Genomic DNA, 23,349 nt, shown 5'->3' with positions numbered 1-23,349 from the left:
AAGGAGCAGGGGAAGACTGTGGCTTACAAAACACGAGTGAACAGCTTCATATGGCTGTAGTAACAGTAAATACCATGGTAGGAAAGTCCTCCAGACCGTGTTACATGAGTGTTCCCACTCCACGCAGGCTCAGGCCTGGTAGGAAAGTCCTGGTAGGAAAGTCCTCCAGACCGTGTTACATGAGTGTTCCCACTCCACGCAGGCTCAGGCCATTCAGCACATTCACTGGTGGGCTTCAAGACACGTTTGGAGGAATTCAAAAGGAAAGGGGCTCAAAAATATTGCAGGCAGTCTGTGTCCGTGAAGGTTGAAGGACTGAATGGTTTAGCCCCCAAATCAGAAAACCATGGAGGAGGAAATGACAGCAATATTATAGTCTGTCTGCAGGAAAAATGTACTCTGGGTGTAGTAAGAAAAGGAATGGGCTTCTACACAGTGCGAGAGGCTTAAGTTATACACTTCATAAGGGCAAGGATAGGAAAGCACCAGCTGAGAGTGAAAGCAGGGAGCAGATATTTGAGGATGTCGGAGACCAACAGCTGCAGGGTTAGGTGTCTGTTTCAGAGAGGGGACAGGAATGTTTTTTGTGATTCCATAAGCTTGTGATTCCTTCCTCTGTTTTATAGCCATCAGTGGATACACACAAGATGGCCTTGCAAAAAAATTACATTAATTCACTCTAAACCATCCTCTTGTCCAGCAACAACCTTCAGATTCCCTTCTGAGACACCTGAACAGAGCCCCTCTCCCAGCTCCCGATACCTGCACCAGTTTTCCTGTGTCTGCTCTCATGTTTCTTCCCCCTCTAATCCCTCTTCTTCCTGAGTCCCTTCCAAACTGCTTATACTGCACTTTAACAATCATATTTCCAGTGTTGCCACCACCATTCAGGGTCTTTCTCACCAGGGAACTACCTGCCCCATTCTAACACCGTGTAAATTCCCTCAAACTATCAACTGGCTGATACCTGAAATGGTAAAGTCTCTCTAGATTAGGAGCAACAACAGAAAAACAGGAATATCATCTGTTGAAAATCGTGCTCTCGCAGCAAGCATTTGACATGTCTACTCTCAACACTCTGTTCTTGTTAATTCAGATAATGGTGGCGAACATGTTCGACAGGTCAGAGACATTGCCCCCCACCCACCGGCAGGCCATGGTAAGTCTGTTCTCAAGGAGTACATCTTCTCATAAGGTTTCACCATTGCCAGGAGCCCAGAGGCTCATGAAGAGCTCTCAGCCACCTTAGCCCATGTCCTACGTGTTCACTGGTTCCTCCCAGGAAAAATGTTGATTTTCTGACAGGCTACAGAGGTGCCACAGCTCATAACCTCAGGGGGAATCTATTACCAGCCGTGTCCTGGACTCAGTAGTTGATGAGGATCTTTAGCATGGGGAATTTTCCACCTAAATACCAAAACTGGACCGTGATGGTTCATTGTTGGCCTTTGGGAAGTGGCGACTGGTTATTTTCCTATTTTCACTATACAGTTGATGAGAAGACTGGGTAAGACAGGGACTAACTGTGTTACTGAACTGAGTCAACATTACCACATAGGGCCACAAGACACACGGCTTTACTTGGGTAGGAATAACCAGTAGCAGAGGCACCGGGAGCAGAGCAAGGCCCTTCCCAGAAGTGTGTAGGTGCATTCAGCTGTGTGTTGTATAAGGAGCTGACACTGTAGAGCACGGAAAGACCATAACCAACTCAAACAAGTCAGGAAGTCTCTAAAGAGCTACTCAGGTAAATCCAGAGAAAACCAATGGATTTGCCCTATTGAGATGACAAAGGCTGATGGATATCTTGATCACACTCTCTCCAGGGTTTCTGAGATTATTATAAAGCTCTAAAGCCTCCATGCTGTAACAGCAAATGGCTTTATGACCCTGATATGCATTTGTTTGTGTGGTAATATGTCACCTGCATGCTACAGGCAAATCACCACAGACTGAATTCAACTAGGCTAGGGTGCATTGTGTGCTGGGTGAAGGCAATGTCTGGCTCGGTCTCACCAGGCCAAAACATTTTGGTAGTGTGTCCCTGTCAGTTTGAATCCTGTCTTTGGAAGATATGAAGCCCAACTCTTACACTGATCATTCCAATACTTTGATTTAATCCCGTGAGCACATGGCAGGAATGCAGCCCAAGAACGTGTGTGCAATAAGACATAGGCACAAAGGAAATGTCAGGTGCTTTCACTGTCTCGTTGTGTAGGATTTAATAAACATTTCCTGCCCCAGGTTGGCCCAAGGACTGCAGTGAGATCCCCGCTAGCAGCCGCAGCGGTATCTACATTATTCAGCCAAAAGGGCTCCACCACCTCGTGGTGTACTGTGAAATGAATGTGACGGGCGGGGGCTGGACGGTCATCCAGAGGAACCAGAAAGACACACCGGTCACCTGGGCCGAGTCCTGGAGCACCTACAAGTACGGCTTTGGGAGCGTGCGCAGCGAGTACTGGCTGGGCACCGAGTACATCCATCAGATCTCCAAGCAGAAGGTCTACCAGGTCAGGTTTGTCATCCAGGACTCCACAGACAACACCAATTTTGCGGACTACAACCTCTTCAGTGTGGAAGATGAGTCCCACGGCTATCGGCTGAGGCTGGGAGCCTACTCAGGGATGGCAGGGGATGCCATGACCTCAGACAATCCCAAGACTATGCACGACAACATGAAGTTCTCTACAAAGGATCGGGATCAGGACACTTACAGTAAGAACTGTGCCTACAGCTATGAGGGTGGGTGGTGGTACTCGGCGTGTTATTCTGTACGGCTGAATTTCAAGGGCGGCATGACATGGGGCAGCCTGTGCAAAGGGAACTGCAAATCCTCCCTTATCCTCATAAAACCAGCTACGTATTGTTAGTGCTTCTTCCCGCTCCTGTCCACACTGGACGCTCTGCAAAGGCTCTGCATGGCCAAAGAGCTTGAGCCTTTCTGGAGCAGACGGGGGAGCCCAAGAGTAGTATGGTTTTAATGAAATGTCACTTTCCATTTCCCCTCTCTGTGTGCAGGCTCCCCCTCTGCTTAGCTCTTCTCCCCTGTGCTTGCCAATGATTCCCTGTTATTATGTTCCTAATCAAGAATAAAAAAAATCACTTGTGAAATTTGTGGATTCCGTATGTACCTTCACTGCGGGAGGAAGACACTCAGCCCTTGAGTGACTTTTCATCGGAGATTCTTAGCTGCCTCCCAAACTCATAGCAAGCAAAAAAGCTACATGCCACACATTTCCATGTACTCTGTGCCTCTCTGCTGCATCTGGTAAAGCATCCCAATAAATTTGCTTCCTGGAGCTCATTCTCCATTAATGAACATCTGTTCAGCATCTCTGGTGTGCTCCCTCCGAGAGGCAAGAAATCCCATGTCAGGTGCTAGGACTGGAGCCTTGGGGCTAGTCACATTGAGACGAAGGCTCTACAGAGGGACCTGGACAGGCTGGATCAATGGGCCAAGGCCAGCTGTATGAGGTTTAATAAGGCCAAGTGCCAGGTCCTGCATTTCGGTCACAACAACCCCAAGCAACGCTACAGGCTTGGGGAAGAGTGGCTGGAAAGCTACCCAGCAGAAAAGGACCAGGGGGTGCTGGTGGATGGCCAGCTTAACGTGGGCCAGCAGTGTGCCCAGGTGGCCAAGAAGGCCAACAGCATTCTGGCTTGTATCAGGAATAACGTGGCCAGCAGGAGTAGGGAAGGGATCGTGCCTCTGTACTCAGCACTGGTGAGGCCTCACCTCGAGTGCTGTGTTCAGTTCCGGGCCCCTCTGTACAAGAGGGACATTGAAGTGCTGGAGCATGTCCAGAGGAGAGCTACCGGGCTGGTGAGGGGTCTGGAGACCAGGTCATATGAGGAGAGGCTGAGGGAGCTGGGCATGTTTAGCTTGGGGAAGAGGAGGCTGAGGGGAGACCTCATTGCCCTCTACAACTACCTGAAAGGAGGTTGGAGAGAGGTGGGTGTTGGCCTCTTCTCCCAGGTGAATAATGACAGGACCAGAGGAAATGGGCTGAAGTTGCAGCAGGGGAGGTTTAGATTAGATATTAGGAAGAATGACTTTACTGAAAGAGTGGTCAGGCACCGGAACAGCCTGCCCAGGGAGGTGGTTGAGTCACCATCCCTAGAGGGATTCAAGAAACATCTAGATTTGGCACTTCAGGGCACGCTCTAGTGGCCGAGATTGTAGGGGTTTGGTTGGTTTTTTGTGTGTGTGTATGGTTGGACTCGATGATCTCAAAGGTCCTTTCCAACCATGAAGATTCTATGATTCTATGAAGGACCTGGGATCTGCACAAAAGGTTCTGGGTTCAGAAGGGACCTGGCACATGGGAGAACTCTTCCCACATCGTCACCATGTTCACAGTCCAGGGTCAAAAGCTGTGGCAATGTCCTGGTGCCAAGGCCCCGCCCCTGCTGGGGGGCTGCATCTATAAGGATTTGTCGCTACCTGTCGGTCTGCACAGTCATGCTTTGATCCTGCAAAAATGTGATGCGCAAGTCATCAGTAGACCTGTCTGCTGTGACTAAGAAGCAGTAAACTTAAATGGAAGCGAAAGAGAAGTAGGTTAGACGTTAGGAATCACTTGAATTAGGAGACACTCCAATGAGAGAAAAGGTCATTACAGGAATGAGCTCACCATACCCAGGTTTCTGAGACCAATTGAGATGAAACTTTGCCAGGAAAGGTACAGACAGAGCTGATGCTGTGAGGCTGCAGGACTAGGCCCCTTCAAATCCTCCATCCCACAACACTGTGGCACTGCCAGGACAGACTGTTTGAGAAACACTTGCACCTCCACAAACCATTTCTGGCTTTGTCTTGGGGCAGCACAGCAATATCGGTGAGTTCCACTTCCAGGAACACCAGCTAAGGGAAAACCCAGCCCTCGCCTGCCAGCTGCAGAGCCCAGTGGCCACTGGGAGCCATACAGAAAGGTTTGAGAAATTAGAAAATACTGAAAGAAGTGAGCAATCTCCAAGCCAGAAATTACCTTATGCTGCTACAGAGAACTGCCCTCAGCACTGCAGTGCACGGGGGCCACCTGCACCCACGGATTTCTGAGGAGAAAGAGACCTCAGGGCTACTTCTACTGAAAGCAGACTGCAGGTGAAGCAGGCTGCAGTTGCTCTCCTGAGAGCCTCCAGCACTGAGCGCCCTCAAATCAGAGCACAGAGGACTGCCGGGACCTCGGGGTACAGCCCATGCCCGCCTTGCAACGGGCACCGCAGCACAGGGAGGGGGGGCAAGGGGCAGCTCCATGATGCACTTGACATTGGCTGGAAGAGGGGTACGAGGTGGTAGCAGCAGGTGGGGGATGCCTGTCAGGGAGGTGCCTCCACCCTACCCTTCGCTTCCAAAGCCAGCAGGCTCAATGAATCAGGTGGCACTGGGCAGACTGTGAAGTTACACTGCTGCTGCTCCCGGGCCTCTGGTGTTTCCAAGCAACTGGCAAATTGAAGTTGTATTTGCACTGACAGACTAAGGAAGAAATTATTCTTGTCCCAGCAGTGCAGTCTTCCGCTAGGGCTCTCCAAAGGCAGTGGAGTGACACAGGCCAAGAGATGCAGGAGAACATCCTAAAATATCCTTACAGTACGACAGGGCTAGCACCCACTGGCCCAGGAGGACGGGCTCAGCACATGAGTGTCTCTGCATTGCTGTCTTGTCCCTCTGCCACAGCACGTCCCAGTGTACAGACAGGTTGTCATCTCTCCTTCAACAGCACCAGCTCCGCGCAGCTCCTTATTCCAAGCTTCCCATCCAAATGCTTCCTAAATCCTGCTGGGCTCTTGCTCACCCCACAGCAGTGACCTCCAGCTCCCAGCAGCTCCCTAGCAGTTTCTCTTCACTCGGCTCCAGCAGCCAGTGTTGGTTTGAGGTAACACTTTAAGTCAAGCAGTGTATATTAGATGCCATCTCCCACCAGAGATTTAGAATTGCTCCACAGAAATGTCCTAGCCAGGACGGAGCAGTCCCTGCTCCAGCGGCACGGCATGGCTCTCCCTGCAGCCGTGTTTTTTTACTAAGGTAAAACTTTCCCGGGAATCAATCCACCCTCCTCCCATGAGCTCCTGGTTTGCTTTTCCCCAGCTTCTCCAGCCCGTCTTTTACTTAAGTAAGATTTTACTTAAGCAGATACGTGCTGAGAGTTTCCCAGCCTCCAGCAGAGAGGTGTCCTGAAGCAGTGCTGATAGTCCTCCGGCAGGTTTGTGCTCCTTGAATTTTTCTTTTAGCTTTCTTACTCCCTGCAAACATTTAGTGACCGCAACAGCCTGCGTCGAGCAGTTCCCCATCACAGGCCGGGCAGCGTCCCCGCCTCTCCCTTTCCCAGGGGACGAAGGGGACCTGCCCGGAGCCGGCAGTGACGGGGTGCCTCATTGCTCTCTGCCCGCTCTCCTGAGCCGATGGGTGCGGCGGTGCCAGGGTGTCCGCAGGATGCCCAAGTGCGGCGCCGTAAAGCACAGGGTGAGGCCAATGCAGCCACAAGCGGGACGCACGCAGGACGGCGCGGTGCGGGATGCCCGGTACAGGGAGCAGTGCCGGCGGCGCGGTGCAGCACTGGAGCTCCTTGTGCTCAGCGGCGGCTCCTTTAAGCCCGGCGGGGGCGGCGGGCGCGGGGTGGTGCGCGGCGGGGGCAGGCGCGGCGGGGGCGCGCGGCTCCCTGCGGCGGCGGTGGGTCCCGGTCCGTGCCCGTGCCCGTGCCCGTGCCCGTGCCCGTGCCCATGTCCCGGCCCCCGGCGCCGCCCGGCTCCCCGCGCCGCTTCGGGGCGCTCAGCACCGCGCAGCTCCGCGCCCTGCTGCAGGACGAGCCCCGGCTGCAGCGCGCCGCCCGCCTCAGCAGGAAGGTACGGGCCGGGGGGGAGCCCGGGGGCGGCCGGCGGAGCGCAGCCGAGCAGCGCTCGCCCCCAGCGGGGCTTTGCCGGTGCGCGGGACGGAGCCGCCGGCAGCCCGGGCAAAGGGCGCTGCGGGGCCGGGCATCGCCCGCCAGTCCCCGGCAGCGCCGCTCGTTGGTTTTCCCGTGATACCCGACACCCCGCCCGCCGAGCCCAGGGGTCTGGGGGAGCAGCCGGACCCCCCGGCTGGGTGGGGGGTGGCCGCGGGGAAATCTCAGCTTGGGCGTCCCGGCTGGCGGCTGCCCGGGGGCTCCTGGTGCTGCTCGGGGTTTCAGCAGCCGTCGCCTGCCAAGCAGCCTCCGGCCACCAAAACCCGGAGCAGGGCCACAGCCGCTGCCCCCACTGCTCTTACCGCCCCGAGATCCGGGGGAGGCGGGGAGGCCCTGGCCCCTTGCATCGCCCTCCAGGCCTGGCGTCGTTCGCTGCAGCTAGGCTGAGCCCCGAATGCCCCCCAGCTCCAGCGGTTCCTGGCGCTCCACTGCAGGAACAGGACCCGGTTATTTTGAAATCATTCTCAGCCTGATTTCAGCATCTTTCCCCTGGGCCTCTAAAAGCGCAGCTCGGCATCATGCTCTGCTTCCTGCTCTGCGGGGGCAGAAGATGCGTGTGCAGCGAGAGCTGGTGTGTGTCTCTCCTGACATCCTTGTTAGCTAATGAGTCCTTTACTTTGCAAAGGGGGCTGGGTAGCCAGCCGTGAGGTTTACCACGTTCCAGGGTGAGCTGCCATGTGCCATGGGTAGCCAGGTCCAGACATTGCATCCCTGCTGGGACGCACCCCATTTCCAGGCAGAGCAGAGGGATGGGGACAGTGCTGGAGGAGAGAGTTCACCCGTGGATGGAGATGGACCCCCTCCCAGCAGGCTGCCTGCTCTGACTGGTTCTGACTATTTATCCCAGTGCTGACGCACCCCACCCCGCTTGGTTCCCATTCCCACAGTTTCAGAGTCTGCAGCTGGAGCGGGACATGTGTTTGGCTTCAAACTGCACCCTGGCCAGGGTGAACCTGTCCTTGCGCCCGCGGTTGGAGGACGGGAAGGCTTCCCTAGCCATCAAGTACCAGGAGCTGCGGGAGATTCGAGAAGCATGTTGGGACAAGCAGCAGCGGCTGGGTGAGTGGGGCGCAGCCGATGGGATGAGGCAGAGCCCAGTATGGCCAGAGCAACTTGCATTAATATGAGAGTCCGGGTGGGCTCAACACCCTCGAATCTGCCCCAGGGAAATGGCCCAGCCATGATCAGGGGCAGTTGGAGGGTTATGTTGCCTGTCACATAGCCAGCCCTTGGCTGGGACTGATGCCGTTGTGGGATGCAGGCCTCAGTGTGCAGGTGGCTCCAGCAATGTGTTTGGGGGTTTCAGTTCAAGGGTGGGGGGAGATGATGGTTGGGAATGGGAAAGACTGCAGCCCCAGCAGTGGGGGCATCTTGGGGGAGGTTTTTTGGCAGCCCCATCCCCTCCTGACACAGATGCGTACCTGGAGAAGTGGAGTCCACAGAGCGCCCTGGGCCATCTCCAAGCCAAGCTTGATGCCTCCGAGGCAGAGTCGGAGGTGAGTCAGGCAAGACCCCTGTGCTGCCGAGCCTTCCTTACCTGGGCCCTGGACTCCTCTCCATGCCCTCCTGGCGTGCCAGGCTCTGGAGAAGAGGCTCGGGGGGGTACTCAGCCACCTGGGCTCCCTCCGTGGTCCCACAGCTCTCTTGGCTTGATGCTGTCCTACTGCCTGTCCCACAGACACAGATAGAGCAGTTCCTGGACCAGGATCTGCCCCTTGAGTCCTTTCTGGAATCCTTCTGCCAGAGCCGCACACGCTCCCATGTCTGCCGGACACAGCTGGAGAAACTGCAGGAGCTGCTGCAGAAGGGCCAGGTGGGCAGGGTCCTTGTGGGCCCCACGGGGCACCCAGGCACCCAAGCTAGCCGAGCAGAAGCCCACCTTCCCCCATTGCGGAGTGTTGTAGTCCCCAAAGCTTTCAATCTCTCCTACGGCTTTGTGCCCGCCTTTCTCATCCCCTCGGAGGCCGTTGTGCCTTTTGCCATGCCGGCTGCAACTCTCAGACACCACCTCCCAGCCCTGGGACACCAGCCAGCATCTCCCTCCTCCAAAATGCCCAGCCCGGGCTCGCCCCTGCACCTCATTGGACACATCCCCCTGCTCAGCCCTCAGCCCTTCCACAGGCAGCAGTGGCCGCGACACCAGAAGCAGGAGCCTCCGCACTGGTAGCAGGGCAGGGACAAGGGATGTCCCCACTCCTGGCCCTGTGCCTCTGTGGGGGGCTGCGCAGGAATGCCCTGGCCCGGGAGCATGCGTGGGTGGGTGCGTGGTGCAGGCTCAGCTCCGAGGGGCAGTGGTGTCCACTGGGTCAGCACAGGGGTGCATGCTCAGAGGGGAGCAGAGGTGCTTGGCCAGGGGTGGGATGGGGTGGCCGCTGTGGCAGCGGGTCCTGCGCTTGGGGAGCTGCTGGGGAAAGAGGTCTCTGAATCCACAGCAAGAGGGACAGTGACAGGAGTTGGGGGTGGGTGCTTTGTCGGGATGTCCGTGGGTTCAGTTGGGTGGGAGATAGCAGAGAAGAGGACCCAGAAGCACTGGGTGCCACGCTGTTTTCAAAATAAAGGCTTTTTTCCATGCTCTGTGTTACCCCTTGGCTCTGGTTATGAACAGGATGGGACAGGCAGGGAGGAGGTGGTTTGGGGGAACACTTGCCAGGCTTGGAGGTGAGTCGAGGAGGGTCCTCCAGCCTGGGGAGCCCCCAGGCATTGCACCTACACTTGTCTCAGCCTGTCAACACCCTGGGGAAGATGGAAGCCCCCGTAAGGGGGCCAGAGAGCCCAGAGTGAGAGAGTTTCCCCACAGGCAGGTGCCAGGGACCATCTCCCAGCAGTTTGGCCCCACAACAGTGAAGACTTCTGGTAACCAGAAACAGCTCGTGCCAGCAGCCAAGCCCTCGCCCCCATGAAGGGTTGTACTCCACAGCCCTCCAGGCTCACTCAAGGCTCTGCAGCAGCAGGTCTCACCGGCCTCTGTGCAGCCTTGCAGTGTTTTTAGTACCCATTCCCCATCCACCCTCTCGCACTAGCCCTAACTTCAGCCAGCACTGGAAAAGGCAGCAGGAGGCCTGAGCTCACCCTGTTTCATCCTGTGCTCCTCTCTTGCTTTCCTTAAGTTCACACAATGGCTGGTGAGACAAGGCTGGGGGATATGGCCCTAGTTCCTCCAGCTGCAGACCCTGAGGTACTTGTTCCCTGCTCTGGGGTGTCTCTTGTGCTATTTCTAGGTTTTGATTTGGTTTCAGACTCCTGTCATGCTTTCAGACCCATCTGGTGGTGGCATTTTTTCTCCTTTCTCAGTTGCACTGTTAGGTAGACTGCTTAGAAATCATCCAAAGCAGCAAGGGGCCCCGGCTCGGACTACAAAGCACCCAAAAATATGGACCACTGGCTTGCAGTGTCTGATCACCCCCTCCACCACTGAGGGTACGCCACTGAGGGTACCCCACACTAAGGGTACCCCAAACTCCAACCCTCACTTGTGGGACTGGGGCCACTCATCCAGTACAATGAGTTAAAACAGGTTTAGGACTAGGATAAATTTGGAATCAGCCACCATGGCTTTATCTGCAGGCAAGAAGATGGTAGTCACTGGAAACCCCAAAGGGTTTCACAGAGCACATTCTACTTTCCTGGGTCTGATCAGGCTCAGTCTGGGCTCAGCCTGCCAATGAAAGGTGCCAGAACATGCCTGATTGCCAGTCAGGCTCTGTGGCTTGCCATATTCCAGGAGGAAAGACTGTAGTAGGCTGGCAACGACGGCACAAGAGCTTGGTTAGGTTCCTCTACCAGCCCCATGGGGCTAGCCTAAGCAGGGAAATATGGGGAGCAAGCAGGAGCACTTCGGAAGCCAGTTGGTCCATGTGGGATCATCTGTGCTGTGTCTGGAGGGGGCTGGGATGCACAGGCAGCCCCGTCCTACCCAGTGTCCTGCGATCCCCCGTACAGTTCCCCCAGCTACCCCAAGGGCCGTACTGGATGCTGTGCGAGATGACCAGAGTTGTGGGTGCAGCGTGGAGACGTAGGCCCATGTGATGTGTGTGTGCCAAGCTACGAGGGCTCTGAGCACACACACACAAGGGGTGGTGGTGGGTAAGCACAAGGCTTCTCCCTGTGGATCTGGATGCCCGCCTGGGAGAGGAAGGCCACCTTAGCTCTTGGCTCAGGAGGAAACGATCTCAAGGTGATGGCATGATGGCAATGTCTTTCTGTCTATAGAAGCCCTACAGCACCCCCGGACACCTGCCTGGCTCAGGTAGCAGGGGGCAGGCCGTGGCAGCCCCATGGTCCCGCTGGGCTGGCCACCACCCCGCTTCAGCCAAGATCCTTTAACCACTGGGAAGCTGCCAAGCAAGGCGAGCCCCTTCCCTAGGGAGATTCCTCCAGCCCTGGGGCTGGTCCTGTCCAGTTGGCGAACAGGACCCTGGTGGGTGGCCAGAACCTCTCCAGTTGCAGTGGCCCCAGTGGGGAGTGTATGTTCTGCAATAGTGCACCCTGCACCTCTGGGGAACGTTGCGGGGTGTGCCTTTTCACTCCCAGAGTGTGCCTCACCATACTGGCAGCTCCAGCCCCTTCCACAGGCAGGCCTGGGTTGAGGACGAAGTCCCACATCGGGCACCAGACAGGGACATTGGTAACAGGCAGGAGCTGGCAGCAGCACAAGATGATCCCTCTGTGTCCCTCCTTACCTGCATGCACAGTGTCTCTCCCTCCCTGCACCAAGTGCCGCCTGCCCCAAAGGGCCACATTGAGGGGGGCAATGTAACCCGGTTCACCTCAGAGGAAGTGTGTCCACCCCATGGGCACCTGCATTCATTTCTGCACCGGGCCAGGCAGCAGCCTGGGGCCAGCTCAGCCTCTCTGCCAGCTGGTGTGCAGCCAAACCCAGGAGGGGCAGGCAGGGAGCTGGCCCGACCAGCTCGATGGCCTCCCTGGCTCCCTCAGGTCTGGATTTTCAGAAGCCAGGCTTGGGTAAGCAGCAGCCCCCATCCCAGGAGTGACAGGACACCTGGGAGAGGAAGGGGTGTCCCCAGCACAGGCAGCCTCCAGGAGACCCTTTGAGCCACAGCCCCAGCTCAGCGGGGGATACAAAACCCCGCCAGCCAGCGAGGGATGGTGCCAGGGTGCCCCAGCTGGGCCCCTGCTGTGCACTGCACAGGCAGCAGGGCTGTTAATCAAGGAAATATTAACAGTTAACTCTATTAACAGAGTTGTTGCTGCAGGGGTTGCTGTTGAAGGGAGTGAGAGCTGCCCCCCCCATCCACAGGTGCTGACAACCACATGACCCTTCCCTGGGGAGGCAGAGCCACCGTGGACTCAGCACCAGCAGGACTGGGGTGCAGAGCTGTGCCCACACATCCCAGGGCAGGTGGGGGCTGGTGTCCCTTCATCCTCATCCCTGCCGGGCCAGCCCCTCTTGCAGGAGAGGGGAATGATGGCTACCGCTCCAGTGCTGCTCAGGACCCTGCTCACCCAGCCTGCAGCTCCTTTCTCTGCCCCTCATGCCCCCAGCCCAGCTGGCTCCCCCAAAGACCAGGAGCCAGGGGTAGCCCCTTCCTTCCCACAGAGCTCCCCAGCTTCTCCAGATGGAGGGAAGAGGCCCTAATGAGGCACTGAGACCCCCCACGCCCACAGGCTGCACCACCCAGCAGTCAAGGTGAGCAGCTCAGCATCCCAAGCCTGCGGTTATGGGGACATCAGCCCATGAGAAAGGGCTGGGGAACGGGGTCTGCACTGAGCTTGCAAGGCCTCAGGACTGGGGCTGTCGGGCTTCATCCGGGATTGCCTCAGCTTGCCTGCAGCTTTTGTTTAATTTACTTAGTTTGTAACAGCATCTAATTACCAAGTGGCCATTAACTACTCATAGTTTTGCTTCCCTTTTACTGTGGCATGGTGCGATGTCTGCTGTTAGTAATTCAAGGGTGGGAATGAGCAACAAGAAGTTACACAGAATAAACCATAGGGTGAAGGTGAGGGTAGAGCAGCACAGGGTGATAGCTGAGGCCCCACCAGCAACTAACCCTTGCAGGGTAAGAGAGGAAAGAACCAGCATCCAGCATGCATACATCACTTACTATAAAGGTAGACATAATGTGGAGCTGCAGAGCAATGAAGAGATGGGTAGGATGTGCTAGAGAATGTGTAAAAGTGGCCCCAGGGGACTTCAGAGCAAGGAGGAGGAGACCCCCACTGTGAACATCACACTTCTCCCAGCAAAGGCCTCAGGATGCTGACAACTCACGGTGATCTTCTCGCCAGCCGAAGCTGCCCTCGGCTTCTCAGGGCTGATCCTCACCACCATTAAGGGCACAGGCCAGGAGCGGGCTGTGTAACAGCTGTGACTGCAGTACATTAGAGATGTGTTTTGCAGTAACTGGATACATCCTCAGAAGGAGGCAAAGCCCGCAGTAGACCTGGGATTGAAAGTTGTTCCCTTCACCCAGAGATGATGCTGTGGCCCCTACCGATGGCTGCCTTGCCCCCAGCTGCAGGAAGATGGGCTCTGTCTCTCACAGAAACAACCCTCTGTTGCTTAGTACCCCCAAGGATCCGTCCTTGCTGTCCCTGAGATGAGAAGACAGCCAAAGCCACAGGCAGTGGCCTCTGCTACAGGGCTCCGATCCAGCTGCCAAAGGTGCTGGGGCAGTGCACAAGGCTATGCCTTCTTGCACCAAGCATGAGGGAAAGCAAACTCCCCACAGCTCTCACTGATCTGACCAGCACTTCTCCCTCTCTGAAGACAGTTTTGTAACCCCCTCCGATTGCTCAGCATCCCACTGAGTCACCTCTCAATAAGGGTACCGCTCAGCCACTGCCACAGGAGAGGTAGAACATGGGGTTTAAATACAGAGTAGGTTCCTGTGCAGCAAGCCTCACACATCCTATCAGCCCCACTTATGCCCCATTTCCTCTCCTTTTCCACTATGACCTTCTGATCCTGGTGGACTTGTACAGCTCACAAGCTGTACACAAGCCCCGGCCATCACACCACTGCTGTCAGGGTTAGGCCCTGCTGTATTTCCCTGAGCAGTTGTGCTAGAGGCACCCCACGAGGACTGTGCTCACCTGGCTAAAGGAAAGCCCCAAGAAATGCAGTTTCTCCTGGCACCTCTCCATCAGCGAAACCACTGGGGAAAGTCAAGAATGTGATGACAGCACTGACACAAGAAGACAAAGCCTGGCGTGCTGGGAGCTGGCAGTCAATCTGTGCATTTGGACTAGCTCCAGCCACTGTGTGCCCGAGCTCCTGAAATCCTTCCTGGAACAGAGGAGCATTCAGGCCTGAAGAGCAGGAGCAAAGGTGATGCTGGCGAGAAGTATACGTTGTACCATGCCAAAGAGCAACACACTGCATGGTATCCTTCCCCTGCTCTGACCAAACTCAGCAGCAAAACTAAATGCTGCCTACAGCGTGTGAGTGCAGAGAGCGCAGTAAGCTTGGAGGGGACGTCCCAAGCGCACAGCAACCCCTGTGTGTCAGGCAGCACAGAACGGGTCTCCAGCAGGCAGAAGTGAAGTCCCCGGTGGCCCAGGGAAGCTATCCTACCCACACCCCACTGACTGCAGGCAGCATGCCCAACCTTCCCAGCATGGCCTCGGGGAAGCAGGACGTCCCTTCCCACCCTCTTCCTCAATCTACTGTGAAACACCAGCCTGTCCCCTACCCTCGATTTTCCAACAAATACAAGGAATATTTACCACCCAAGCCCACCAAAAGAAACGTGTCATTTTGTCACCAGTTTATGGCTGGATATCTTTAATGTTCAAGATACATCACGGAGACCTCAGGAAGAAGAGGAAGAACCAGTAATATGAACTGCCCAAACCAGTCATTGAAAGGCACATGAATTAGCTCAGTTTTGGTGTCTGGTGCCCAATTTCAGACACAAGCACCAGCCACAGAGCAAGACAGTCAGCCCAGCCAGCTTACCAGAGCAGCTCTTCCCTATCCCAGTATTAAGGGGTAGAGTGATGCAGACAGCACACCAGCTAGCCTGTTCCTCCTGCTCCACACCGCACCGCACCAGACCCTCTCTCTACTAGCAAGCTGGCTCAGGGCTGGGTACAGAGCCTGCCTGCGGGAACAGCCCACAGCCCCAGACCTCAGCACTACATAGATTTAAGGAAGATCAATCCAGAGGACACCTTGTGTTTGGCAGGGCTGCCTTAAAAACCTGCAAACCACAATACCAGGAACTGGCGAGGTGCTCCCTAGTACCCACTGCTTCCTGTGGATATCCCTAGCTTTTCCATCCTGGAAGAGAATGCTTCCTGTCAAGCTCTGCCAGAGAAGCCGCCTCTGGTCTTTCAAGTGACTTGATTTATAGCATGAAAATGCATCAGCACGTGACACAGAGCCACAACTCCAGAGACTTTCGCTGTGTAACTAATGCCCTTCAACGCCCGACTCCTGCTCTTCACGTGCTGACACTTCAGCACTATAATCCCAGAGGGGTGGACTGATAGCCAGAGAGGATCCTGGAAAGCTCCCTCTGCCTCTGAGCTGAGTTTGCTCCAAAGACACAGCAGTCTCTGGAGTCTGCAGCTGGAAGCGGTACAATGCTTTGCAGAAAAGGCAGAAAGCTCTCCTGTACAGCATACACCCCGTACCAGCAGGCATTACACTCCCTGCCATGCTACTGCCTTGGGGTCAGTTCAGTATCACAGAACTCCGGAACTGGAAAACACGGAGCATTTGCTTTTAACATTTTTGCATTGGGAGAAAACATAACCGAGGGTCACTGCAGTGCGAGGCAAGGGCTTGGCTCCCGCGCAGACTGCTGCCAGCCAGGCCCAGCAAATCCAGTGCAAAGTAATGCAGATGAAGTTTTTGGAACACTCAGATTTCAACACCATGAAGCTTCACTAACTCCATGTAGTACCAGCATAGCGCAGGTGAAATCTTCACCCAAGGAAAGACAGAAGTTCTGAGACACACAATTTTTAGTTCTTAAAACACTTCAGTACTTTTCGGTACTTAAATAGGCAAATACTCTTATGTGCAAATGATGCTTAGATACATGTAAAACACAAGTAATGCCACTCAGTGCTCAAAAGTGTACCACTCCCAGCCACAAAGGCCTCTGCGGGATGGTCTTGCGCAAAGTTCCTGGCAAGCCCCAGACAGGACAGACTGCTCTGAACACAGAAGTGTTTTGGGCAGCACCTCCAGGCGATGTCGCACGCTGACCAGGACACAAGCCGCCATGGGCCCAGGTTTCATTCTTCCAGGCTGCTGACTTTCGTACTTGCCACACAGTGAGGCAAACCCTGAACAGGGACAGACAGTGGCAACGATGCAGTTTGGAGACCAACACTCCTAAAATTCCACAAAGATGTAGTAACCACAGGTGTGACAGCACAGAGGTGGCAGGCCTCAGATTAACAGAAAACCACAGAGAGCCATAACTCAGCACCTGCGAGAGCACCCCCCACAAACACACACAGCACACAAACACCACTGACAGCCGTTTAATCTCTGCTGTGGCTTAGAATTGGCATATGGTTCCCACCAAGGTCAAAGAGCAGCGCCAATGGAGGGGACGTGTCACAGTCCACAAAGCAGAGTCCATGAACTGCATTTACCTGTCAGGCACTGTGTCTGCAGGTCACATCCGCAGAGGGGGCACATCGCAACCTGTTTAGCCCCTACACCATGGTCACACTGGTGGCAGGGGCACATCACAGCCTGCGGAGCAGAGCCCACATGTGGAATCCAGTGGTCACACGCTGTCTGCACGTCACGCTTGCAGAGGTCACGTCACAGCCACATACTGTGCCTGCCAGTTGCATTCCGTGTCTGAAGGTCATGCCGGCAGAGTGGTCAGGTCACAGCCCATGGAGCAGAGCCCACACACGGAGCCTGCTGGTTGTGCACCATCTCTGAAGGTCACACTGGCAGAAGGGACATGTCTCAGCCTGAGGAGCAGAGCCCGTGTGTGGGCCTACTGGTCACGTACTGTGTCTGAAAGTCACACCGGCAGAGGGGAAATGTCACAGCCTGAGAAGCGGACCCTGCACACGGTGCCTGCCAACTGTGTGGGTGCAGGGGACACCCCCCAGCTAGCTGCTGTGCCTGCTGGTGACACTCCGTCCCGCCACAGCACTGGAGCTGGGTGGGTGACCAGTGGCCGCCCAGGCCCGCTGTCACTTGAGGCCGTAGAGAAGAGCGAAACCCAGGAAGAAGATGAGCCCGACTGAGAGGTTGGAGAGGAGATGAAAACGTCCCTGGGCCTTGGCCTCCTCCCGGCGGAGGCGCAGCTGCTCCCGCCGCGCCCGCAACAACTGCTCCCGCTCCAGCTGCTCCCCGTAGTGCGCCCGGTAGAAGGCGTCGAAGTCGAAGGGCGGCGGGACGGGCCCACGGCGGGCGGCGGCGGGGGCCCGGGGCGGCGGCGGGGCTGGGGCAGGCGGGCGGCCCGAGGGCTTGGGTGCGGCGCGCACGTCCTCGGGGCTGAGGAGGCCGCGATCGTACTTGCGGCGCAGGGCGGCGCTGCCCAGCACCCGGTAGGCCTCGCTGACGGCGGTGAAACGGGCGGCGGCGGCGGCGCTGCCGGCGTTGCGGTCAGGGTGGTAGCGGAACGACTGCTCGTAGTACGCCGTCTTGATCTGCGCCGCCGTCGCCGTGGCCGGGACCCCCAGCACCTCGTAAAGGTCGCGGCGGGGCCGCGGGGCTCCGCCGCCACCCGTCTGCCCGCCGCGGGACGGCGGCAGGGCACGACCGAGACGCGTGGCCCGCGGGTCGGCGGGCAGGAGGCGCCGCAGGCGGCCAAGCGCTGCCGGCTCCATCGAGCCGCGCCGCCTCAGCGCCCGCCCGCCGCCATCTTGGACGCGACGGGGTCCTCAGCGCGGCGCGGGGCAGTGACGTCAGGCGGAGGCATGGCGGGCAGCGGGCGCCGGCCCGAGCACCGGGGGCCGCCCGAGCTGGTGAGCAGCCGGCCGGCGGGAGGGGGGGGAAGGCCGGGCCGGGGGTCCTGGGCCTTACCGCCTCCCGCTTTCTCTCGTTGCAGTTCTACAATGAGTTCGAGGCGCGGAAATACACGCAGAAGTATGGCTGAGTGATCGGTCTGGGGATGCCGAGCCGCGCGAGCGGGGAGGGCTTCTGCTGTGAGAAGCCGGGGGAGGGCGGCGTATGGGGAGGAGGTGGTGGGGGGTTGGTGGGGGGGGGCTGTGTGTGGGATGGGGGGGTATGTATCGGGGGGGTGGGGGGGGCTGTGGGATGTGTGTGTGGGGGGGTGTGGGGATAGGGAGGGGTATGGGGGGGTAGGGGGGCTGTGGGGGGGGAGGGTTTGTGTGTGGAGGGGGGGGTGGGGGTGGAGTTCTGCCGTGAGGCCTGAGGGGGACGACACGGCCGTGTGGCAGCAGGCCGCTGGGGTGGGGGGTTGGTGAAATCTTCCCGTGAGACAGTGGCGGGGGTGTTGCGCCGCGGGGTTGCCCATTCCCTGGCTGTGCCCTGCAGCTCCCGGGTGGTGGAGATCCAGTCGCAGATGTCGGAGCGGGCTGTGGAGCTGCTGGGACTGCCCGAGGACCGGCCGTGCCTCCTCCTGGACGTGGGGTGAGTGGGGGCTCTGCCCTCCATGGTGGCACATAGGGCATCTGGGGCTTCAGCGGGCTGCGGTGCTGGGGCCAGACGGGCACACAGGGGCGAGGGGCATCCATGCCCCATGTCTGTCTCTCTGTTGCGGGCATAAAAAGAGGGACAGGCTTTCTGTAGCGTTGCAGCTGGCTGGGGTTACCCTCAGACCCATGATTTCAGTGCTTTCCCCACTTCCTCCGTTCAGCTGTGGCTCTGGGCTGAGTGGGGATTACATCTCCGATGAGGGTCACTACTGGATTGGCATGGACATCAGCCCTGCCATGCTGGGTGAGCAGGCCCTCCTCCCCTGCCACCCTCACCCCACCTCAGAGGTGGTCTCCAGAGGTGTGAGCTGGTTGGCTGAGCTGTGCTCTGTTCTGTGCAGATGTGGCCGTAGAGCGGGAGGTGGAAGGAGACCTTCTCCTTGCAGATGTGGGTCATGGCATTCCCTTCAGGCCTGGCATGTTTGATGGCTGTATCAGGTGAGTTTGTGTATATCAGCGAGCTCTCTTGATACTTGACATAACTGCATTGTCTGTACAGTACACATGGTCCACGTATGGCGCATAACAGATGAGCGTGACTGTCCTTAACAGTCACTCTCTTTGCTCCATGCAACTTGACTCCACCTCTCTGGGACAAGCTGCTGAGATTCTGGATGGTAGAAGCAGCTTCCGACAGCTGTTTCCCAAGCGATGCTTGTCTTCTTTTGTGCTGGTGAGCTGGGAAGTTTGTTGAAGTAAATAAAATAAAATTGGTGATATCATCAGGAGGGTTAAGACCTGCTCCAAGGAGGAAAACAGAAAGTATATCTGTACCATTGCTCAGCTGCAAGGTCAGTCCATGCATCAAAGGTCTGATGGTTAGTTTTGGGATGAAAGGGTAGGTGAAGGGGACAGAAACCCTTTTCTGCTTAGAGGATACCTCAGAAAGGTGCTGGGAAAGAGCAGGGTGTGTCTGTTGCTAATCCAAGTGCTCTGTTTGGGATTGCTCATTGGCAAAACCTGCATGGCCATGCCAGGGTCACAGCTAAGTGCTTGAATTATTTGAACACCTGGCCTAAAGGGCATGCTTGGGTGATTCTTTAGTGCTTGAATAACTACTGCACCTTGTTGGGTTTTGACCTAATGAGTCTCCAGAGGGGTTCGTGTAACTCGCAAAGCAGAAGGTAAAGATACACAGAGAAAATGAAATTGTTTCCCTGAAGCCTAGCACATGCTTATTGCTGGAAGTAAGTTCAAAGGGAGGTGACAGGCTCTGTGAAACAGTTGATGGCTCAGTGTCTCGGGGGTCTTGTTTTCTTTCTCAGTATTTCTGCAGTGCAGTGGCTTTGTAATGCTGATAAGAAATCACACAGCCCTCCAAAACGCCTTTATCGATTCTTCTCAACTCTTTATACTGCCTTGGTAAGTGTCATGCTCTCCCAGTCCGGCCTCTGCCTACTTTTACATCCTTGCGGGCACATTATAGCAAGATATTTTAGGGCAAGTATTTTAAGTAAATGCTGCTCTGAAATGGAGAACTGGTAGGAGCACCCATTTCCTATCTCCTTGCCGGCCTGCATAGTGTCTCATGCTTCTCTGATCCCTGCAGTTACCCCCATGCCTTGCTGTGCTGTGGAGGAGCTGGCTCTGCAGTCAGAGCAGCTCTCCCAGGAGAGTTCTCCAGGAGGCTTTGGGGAGGTGGGCACTAGTGTCTGGGCTAGGAATTGGGTTGCCTGCACTGAGGCAGGTTTGTGACCAACTTTATTTCCTGTAGGCCCGAGGATCCCGAGCCGTCCTGCAGCTGTATCCTGAGAACTCAGAACAGGTACAGGACATAAGTCAGTGTGGAAGAGAACTCATGTGCTGTTTGGTGCTCTGAATGCATTGTGTTTCTCCGCATCGGGTCTGTGTCTCTGTCCTTCCCGTCATCTTCAAGCTCTTCAAGAGCCCCAAAAAAGCCTACAAGGAGAATGCCCTCTGCAATTTCTGTTGCTACACAGATTGTCATTGTCATGGGCTGAGTCTTTAAATCAGAGAGATTGGCAGGACACAATCTGAACTTGCTGTCCTGGATTTTCCCCTGCATGACTGGGTTTGAAGACTGGCCTGTAGTCATCAGCACTGCACTGTAACTCCCCAGGGCTGGAAAATTCAGCCCAGTATCCCTCTCCTAGAGCATCTGCTGTGCCAATTAACCCAGGCAAGACCGAGGAGCAGGGAGAACCAAGTAAAGGCAGCAGACTGGTGTCCGGATGGTACTGCAGAACTGGGAGCTTGGGGCAGACTTTTACAGGAGCAGGAATGACCCATCTTTGGCATGCACAGTTAGCTGTGGTCAAGCCCAAAAGTCTCTTGGGCATTGCTGGTGGGTGACTGCTAAAAATAACTTTTGCATGTGCTTCTTTTTTCAGCTGGAGCTCATCACGGCCCAAGCTATGAGAGCTGGCTTTACCGGGGGAATGGTGGTAGATTACCCCAACAGCGCCAAAGCCAAGAAGTGAGTCCTGTGCCTCTGTGTGTGTGTTTGGGGTGAGGCCTGGGTTTAGCAGTGATTTTTTTTTTTTTTTTTTTTTTTTTTTTCCCTGAGCTATTCTGTCTCCTGTGATACGGTCCTGGACAGAGATTTCAGCTTAGATCTGACTCTGTTATAAACAATCTCAGTCTTGCTTGGGGACTGGGAATCACATGCTGAATCCAAGCTTCATGCTCCTTATTTTTGTTCTTTCAGGTTCTTCCTTTGTCTCTTTGTTGGGGCATCTGGCACGTTACCGAAGGTGAGGAGCTCTGCAAGGCAGCAGAGTTTCCTTCCTGGCTGCTGGGTGATGTGGAAGACCTGTGGGCGAGAGTGGGAGCCAAGCAGCTCTGCGCGTGCAGATGTGACTTTGCTGTCAGTCTCACCAACCCCTGCTCTCCCCAGGATCTGGTTTCTTTGCCATAACCTGGAAAACCACTTTTTCCCTGCTCCAGTCCTTCCCCTTGCAGAGCCCTGTGTTCCCCTTAATTTAGATGGCATGACTGTTAGCTCTGTCTGCTCCAGAGCAGAGCTAAACTTCCCAATTTTGCTTTTCAGGGCCTTGGTACTGAGTGTGCTGATGGAGAAGAGATACACCAGGCCAAGTTTACCAATGAGAGGTATTGTGTAGGGGGTGAAGCTGCAAGTTCTCCTCAAGCAAGTAGTGTGGGGGGTATAAGGGCTGGGTTTTGCTGACTGAGGACCACAGCGCTGCCATGTGAGAAGTGACTGAAGGGAATGGACTGGGAGGACCTTCGGCAGCACCCATGGGCACTTGATTTATCTTATCAAAGGGCCCCAGACACAAGGAATGGAATGGGTTAGTTTGGTTTGGAGGGCTTTCCTGTCGTCATGGGGCTCTTGTTGATGCTTACCCTAGAGCTGCAGCTGAGCGTTCAGTTTGAGGTGCGCTTTCTGTCTGGCACTTGGCTCTCCAGCTCCGCGCTGTAGTGTAGGCCAGTGGTGATGGGAGGGGGAATGTTTACAGTGCTGGTGATACCAAGCATGGCTTTTTTTAGGCAGGGAGACAGGCTGCTGTGCCTGAAGCCTGCAGTTCCCTTTCTTCTGCTGTCAGATTCTTTGCTTAGCTCTGCTTTAGCTGTGACCTGCTGGCCAGGTCTCCTCCCATGGTAGTGGTGCAGGGAGGAGCCCCTCTTGCAGCCGTTGGGAGAGACAGAGAACAAAAACCAGAGGGAAGTCGTCGTGGCTGTCAGGAGATTGTGGCTGCCATGTTTTCCTGCCTCTTACACTGCTCTTCTCTGCTTACTTAGTCCAGGGGTTACCTGGTCTTAGAGGGCAATAGCAGAACTGGCAACTTGTTGGGAACCCAGAGGCTTTGTCTGCTTTGTTTGGAGTAGCACAGACAAAGGGAAGGTGGTTTTGCTTTAAGCCCCTATTCCCCCGAGATCCCAGAGCCCAGCGTGCTGCTGGTGTGGCAGATACGGCACAGGGGAGCGCAGGCCTGCAGCCCACGGAGGGTGGGTGTCCCTTGGCTCAGAGCTGGGGCTGGAAGCAGCCTCCCCCAGTGTGTTTGCAGTTGGCCTGTTTGGCCACCTGCCTCAGTGCTGGCTGAGCCTCTTTCACCAGGGGTGATGGGAGGGGTACTCAGTAGTTCTACGAGGCAGAAGGCATGCCCAGTTCTGGGTGGCAGTCTTCCAGGGCGGAAAACTACCACTGCGCCTCAGTTCCTCTGCAGATGCTCTCGGCTTTCTCTGTAGGACACGGTTCAGAAACGCCAAGGGCAAGTCTGTGAAGAAAAGCCGGGACTGGATCCTTGAGAAGAAGGAGCGTAGACGACGACAGGGCAAGTAAGTTCAGCCAGGTCCTGCCTCAGCTGAGCCTGACTGTGCTGGTCAGGCCTGCTGTCACCCGTTCAAACTCCTGCCACAAACACGCTTCCCTTCCCCTCCCAGAATGACCCTGTGGATTATGCTTAGTTGCTCTCTGCTTTTCTCCACAGGGAAGTGCGAGCAGACACAAAATACACGGGTCGAAAGCGCCGCCCTCGCTTCTGAATTGCTCTGGACACTGCTGGCATGGAAGATGGCGTGTTGGTCCCTCCAGCGAGCCTCCTGTGGATGGCACAGATGGGCACACCAGGCTTGGGACTTGCTGGGACAGGTCATTGTGGCTCTGGAAGGTGTAAACTGGCTTAAGTGCTGCCCAACAGCCAACTGCAAAGCTTTCAGCCTGGTTTTCCTGGAGGAGGCAGAGTGGCAGAGAGTGCTCTGGCCACTTGGTGCCTGCAATGCCATTGCTTATCTTCCTGAGAGTGCAGTGAGCCATCTGGAGCTCCAGGTGAGCCAGAACATTATATCCCGCCTCCTCACTAAACAGTTAACGAGT

General features: G+C 56.0%; 4 protein-coding genes across 5 annotated transcripts in view; 3 read left to right on the top strand and 1 right to left on the bottom strand.

Moving 5' to 3' along the window:
- LOC141737140 (uncharacterized) overlaps window positions 1-2,873 on the top strand; it is a 10,882-nt gene extending 8,009 nt beyond the window's left edge. The window contains exons 7-8 of the mRNA XM_074571761.1: window positions 1,097-1,159; window positions 2,245-2,873. Coding sequence (XP_074427862.1) covers window positions 1,097-1,159; window positions 2,245-2,873 — 692 coding nt within the window. The remainder of the gene's footprint in view (window positions 1-1,096; window positions 1,160-2,244) is intronic.
- Window positions 1-16,620, bottom strand: part of LOC141737132 (fibrinogen-like protein 1-like protein) — a 27,178-nt gene extending 10,558 nt beyond the window's left edge. Inside the window, exon 1 of the mRNA XM_074571750.1 lies at window positions 16,521-16,620. Within this exon, the coding sequence (XP_074427851.1) occupies window positions 16,521-16,617 (97 nt within the window). The 5' untranslated portion in view covers window positions 16,618-16,620. The remainder of the gene's footprint in view (window positions 1-16,520) is intronic.
- LOC141737136 (vacuolar protein sorting-associated protein 37D-like) lies at window positions 6,337-9,524 on the top strand. 2 transcript variants are annotated; one of them, XM_074571755.1, is made up of 4 exons: window positions 6,337-6,466; window positions 7,832-8,003; window positions 8,358-8,440; window positions 8,623-9,518. In XM_074571755.1, the coding sequence occupies exons 1-4, from the start codon at window positions 6,437-6,439 to the stop codon at window positions 9,109-9,111; spliced, it is 774 nt and encodes a 257-aa protein (XP_074427856.1). In that variant the 5' UTR covers window positions 6,337-6,436; the 3' UTR covers window positions 9,112-9,518. The 2 variants fall into 2 exon arrangements, with proteins under 2 accessions (XP_074427856.1, XP_074427855.1); XM_074571754.1 differs by lacking the exon at window positions 6,337-6,466 and adding an exon at window positions 6,623-6,846 and having other exon boundaries at window positions 8,623-9,524.
- On the top strand, window positions 14,675-23,349 carry LOC141737131 (18S rRNA (guanine-N(7))-methyltransferase-like). The gene is made up of 12 exons (XM_074571749.1): window positions 14,675-17,858; window positions 17,942-17,979; window positions 18,391-18,486; window positions 18,713-18,795; window positions 18,893-18,989; window positions 19,817-19,913; window positions 20,266-20,316; window positions 20,903-20,988; window positions 21,220-21,265; window positions 21,562-21,623; window positions 22,722-22,811; window positions 22,964-23,349. Exons 1-12 carry the CDS (start codon window positions 17,151-17,153, stop codon window positions 23,016-23,018), a joined length of 1,509 nt encoding a protein of 502 aa, XP_074427850.1. The 5' UTR covers window positions 14,675-17,150; the 3' UTR covers window positions 23,019-23,349.

This window comes from Larus michahellis, unplaced genomic scaffold, assembly GCF_964199755.1.
Source record: "Larus michahellis unplaced genomic scaffold, bLarMic1.1 SCAFFOLD_255, whole genome shotgun sequence".
NCBI lineage: Eukaryota > Metazoa > Chordata > Aves > Charadriiformes > Laridae > Larus > Larus michahellis.
The sequence above is the reverse complement of the archived record's forward strand: the minus strand, read 5'-3'. Positions and strand labels throughout refer to the sequence as shown.

Excerpts from the sequence above, each read along its gene's own strand:
- LOC141737136 (XM_074571754.1), top strand. The coding sequence starts at position 6,724 with ATGTCCCGGCCCCCGGCGCCGCCCGGCTCCCCGCGCCGCTTCGGGGCG. Across the intron at positions 6,847-7,831 it reads CCGCCCGCCTCAGCAGGAAG|TTTCAGAGTCTGCAGCTGGA; the intron begins GTACGGGCCGGG and ends CCATTCCCACAG. Across the intron at positions 8,441-8,622 it reads CCTCCGAGGCAGAGTCGGAG|ACACAGATAGAGCAGTTCCT; the intron begins GTGAGTCAGGCA and ends CCTGTCCCACAG.
- LOC141737131 (XM_074571749.1), top strand. The coding sequence starts at position 17,151 with ATGAAAACGTCCCTGGGCCTTGGCCTCCTCCCGGCGGAGGCGCAGCTG. Across the intron at positions 17,980-18,390 it reads GCGCGGAAATACACGCAGAA|CTCCCGGGTGGTGGAGATCC; the intron begins GTATGGCTGAGT and ends TGTGCCCTGCAG. Across the intron at positions 21,624-22,721 it reads GCCAAGTTTACCAATGAGAG|GACACGGTTCAGAAACGCCA; the intron begins GTATTGTGTAGG and ends CTTTCTCTGTAG.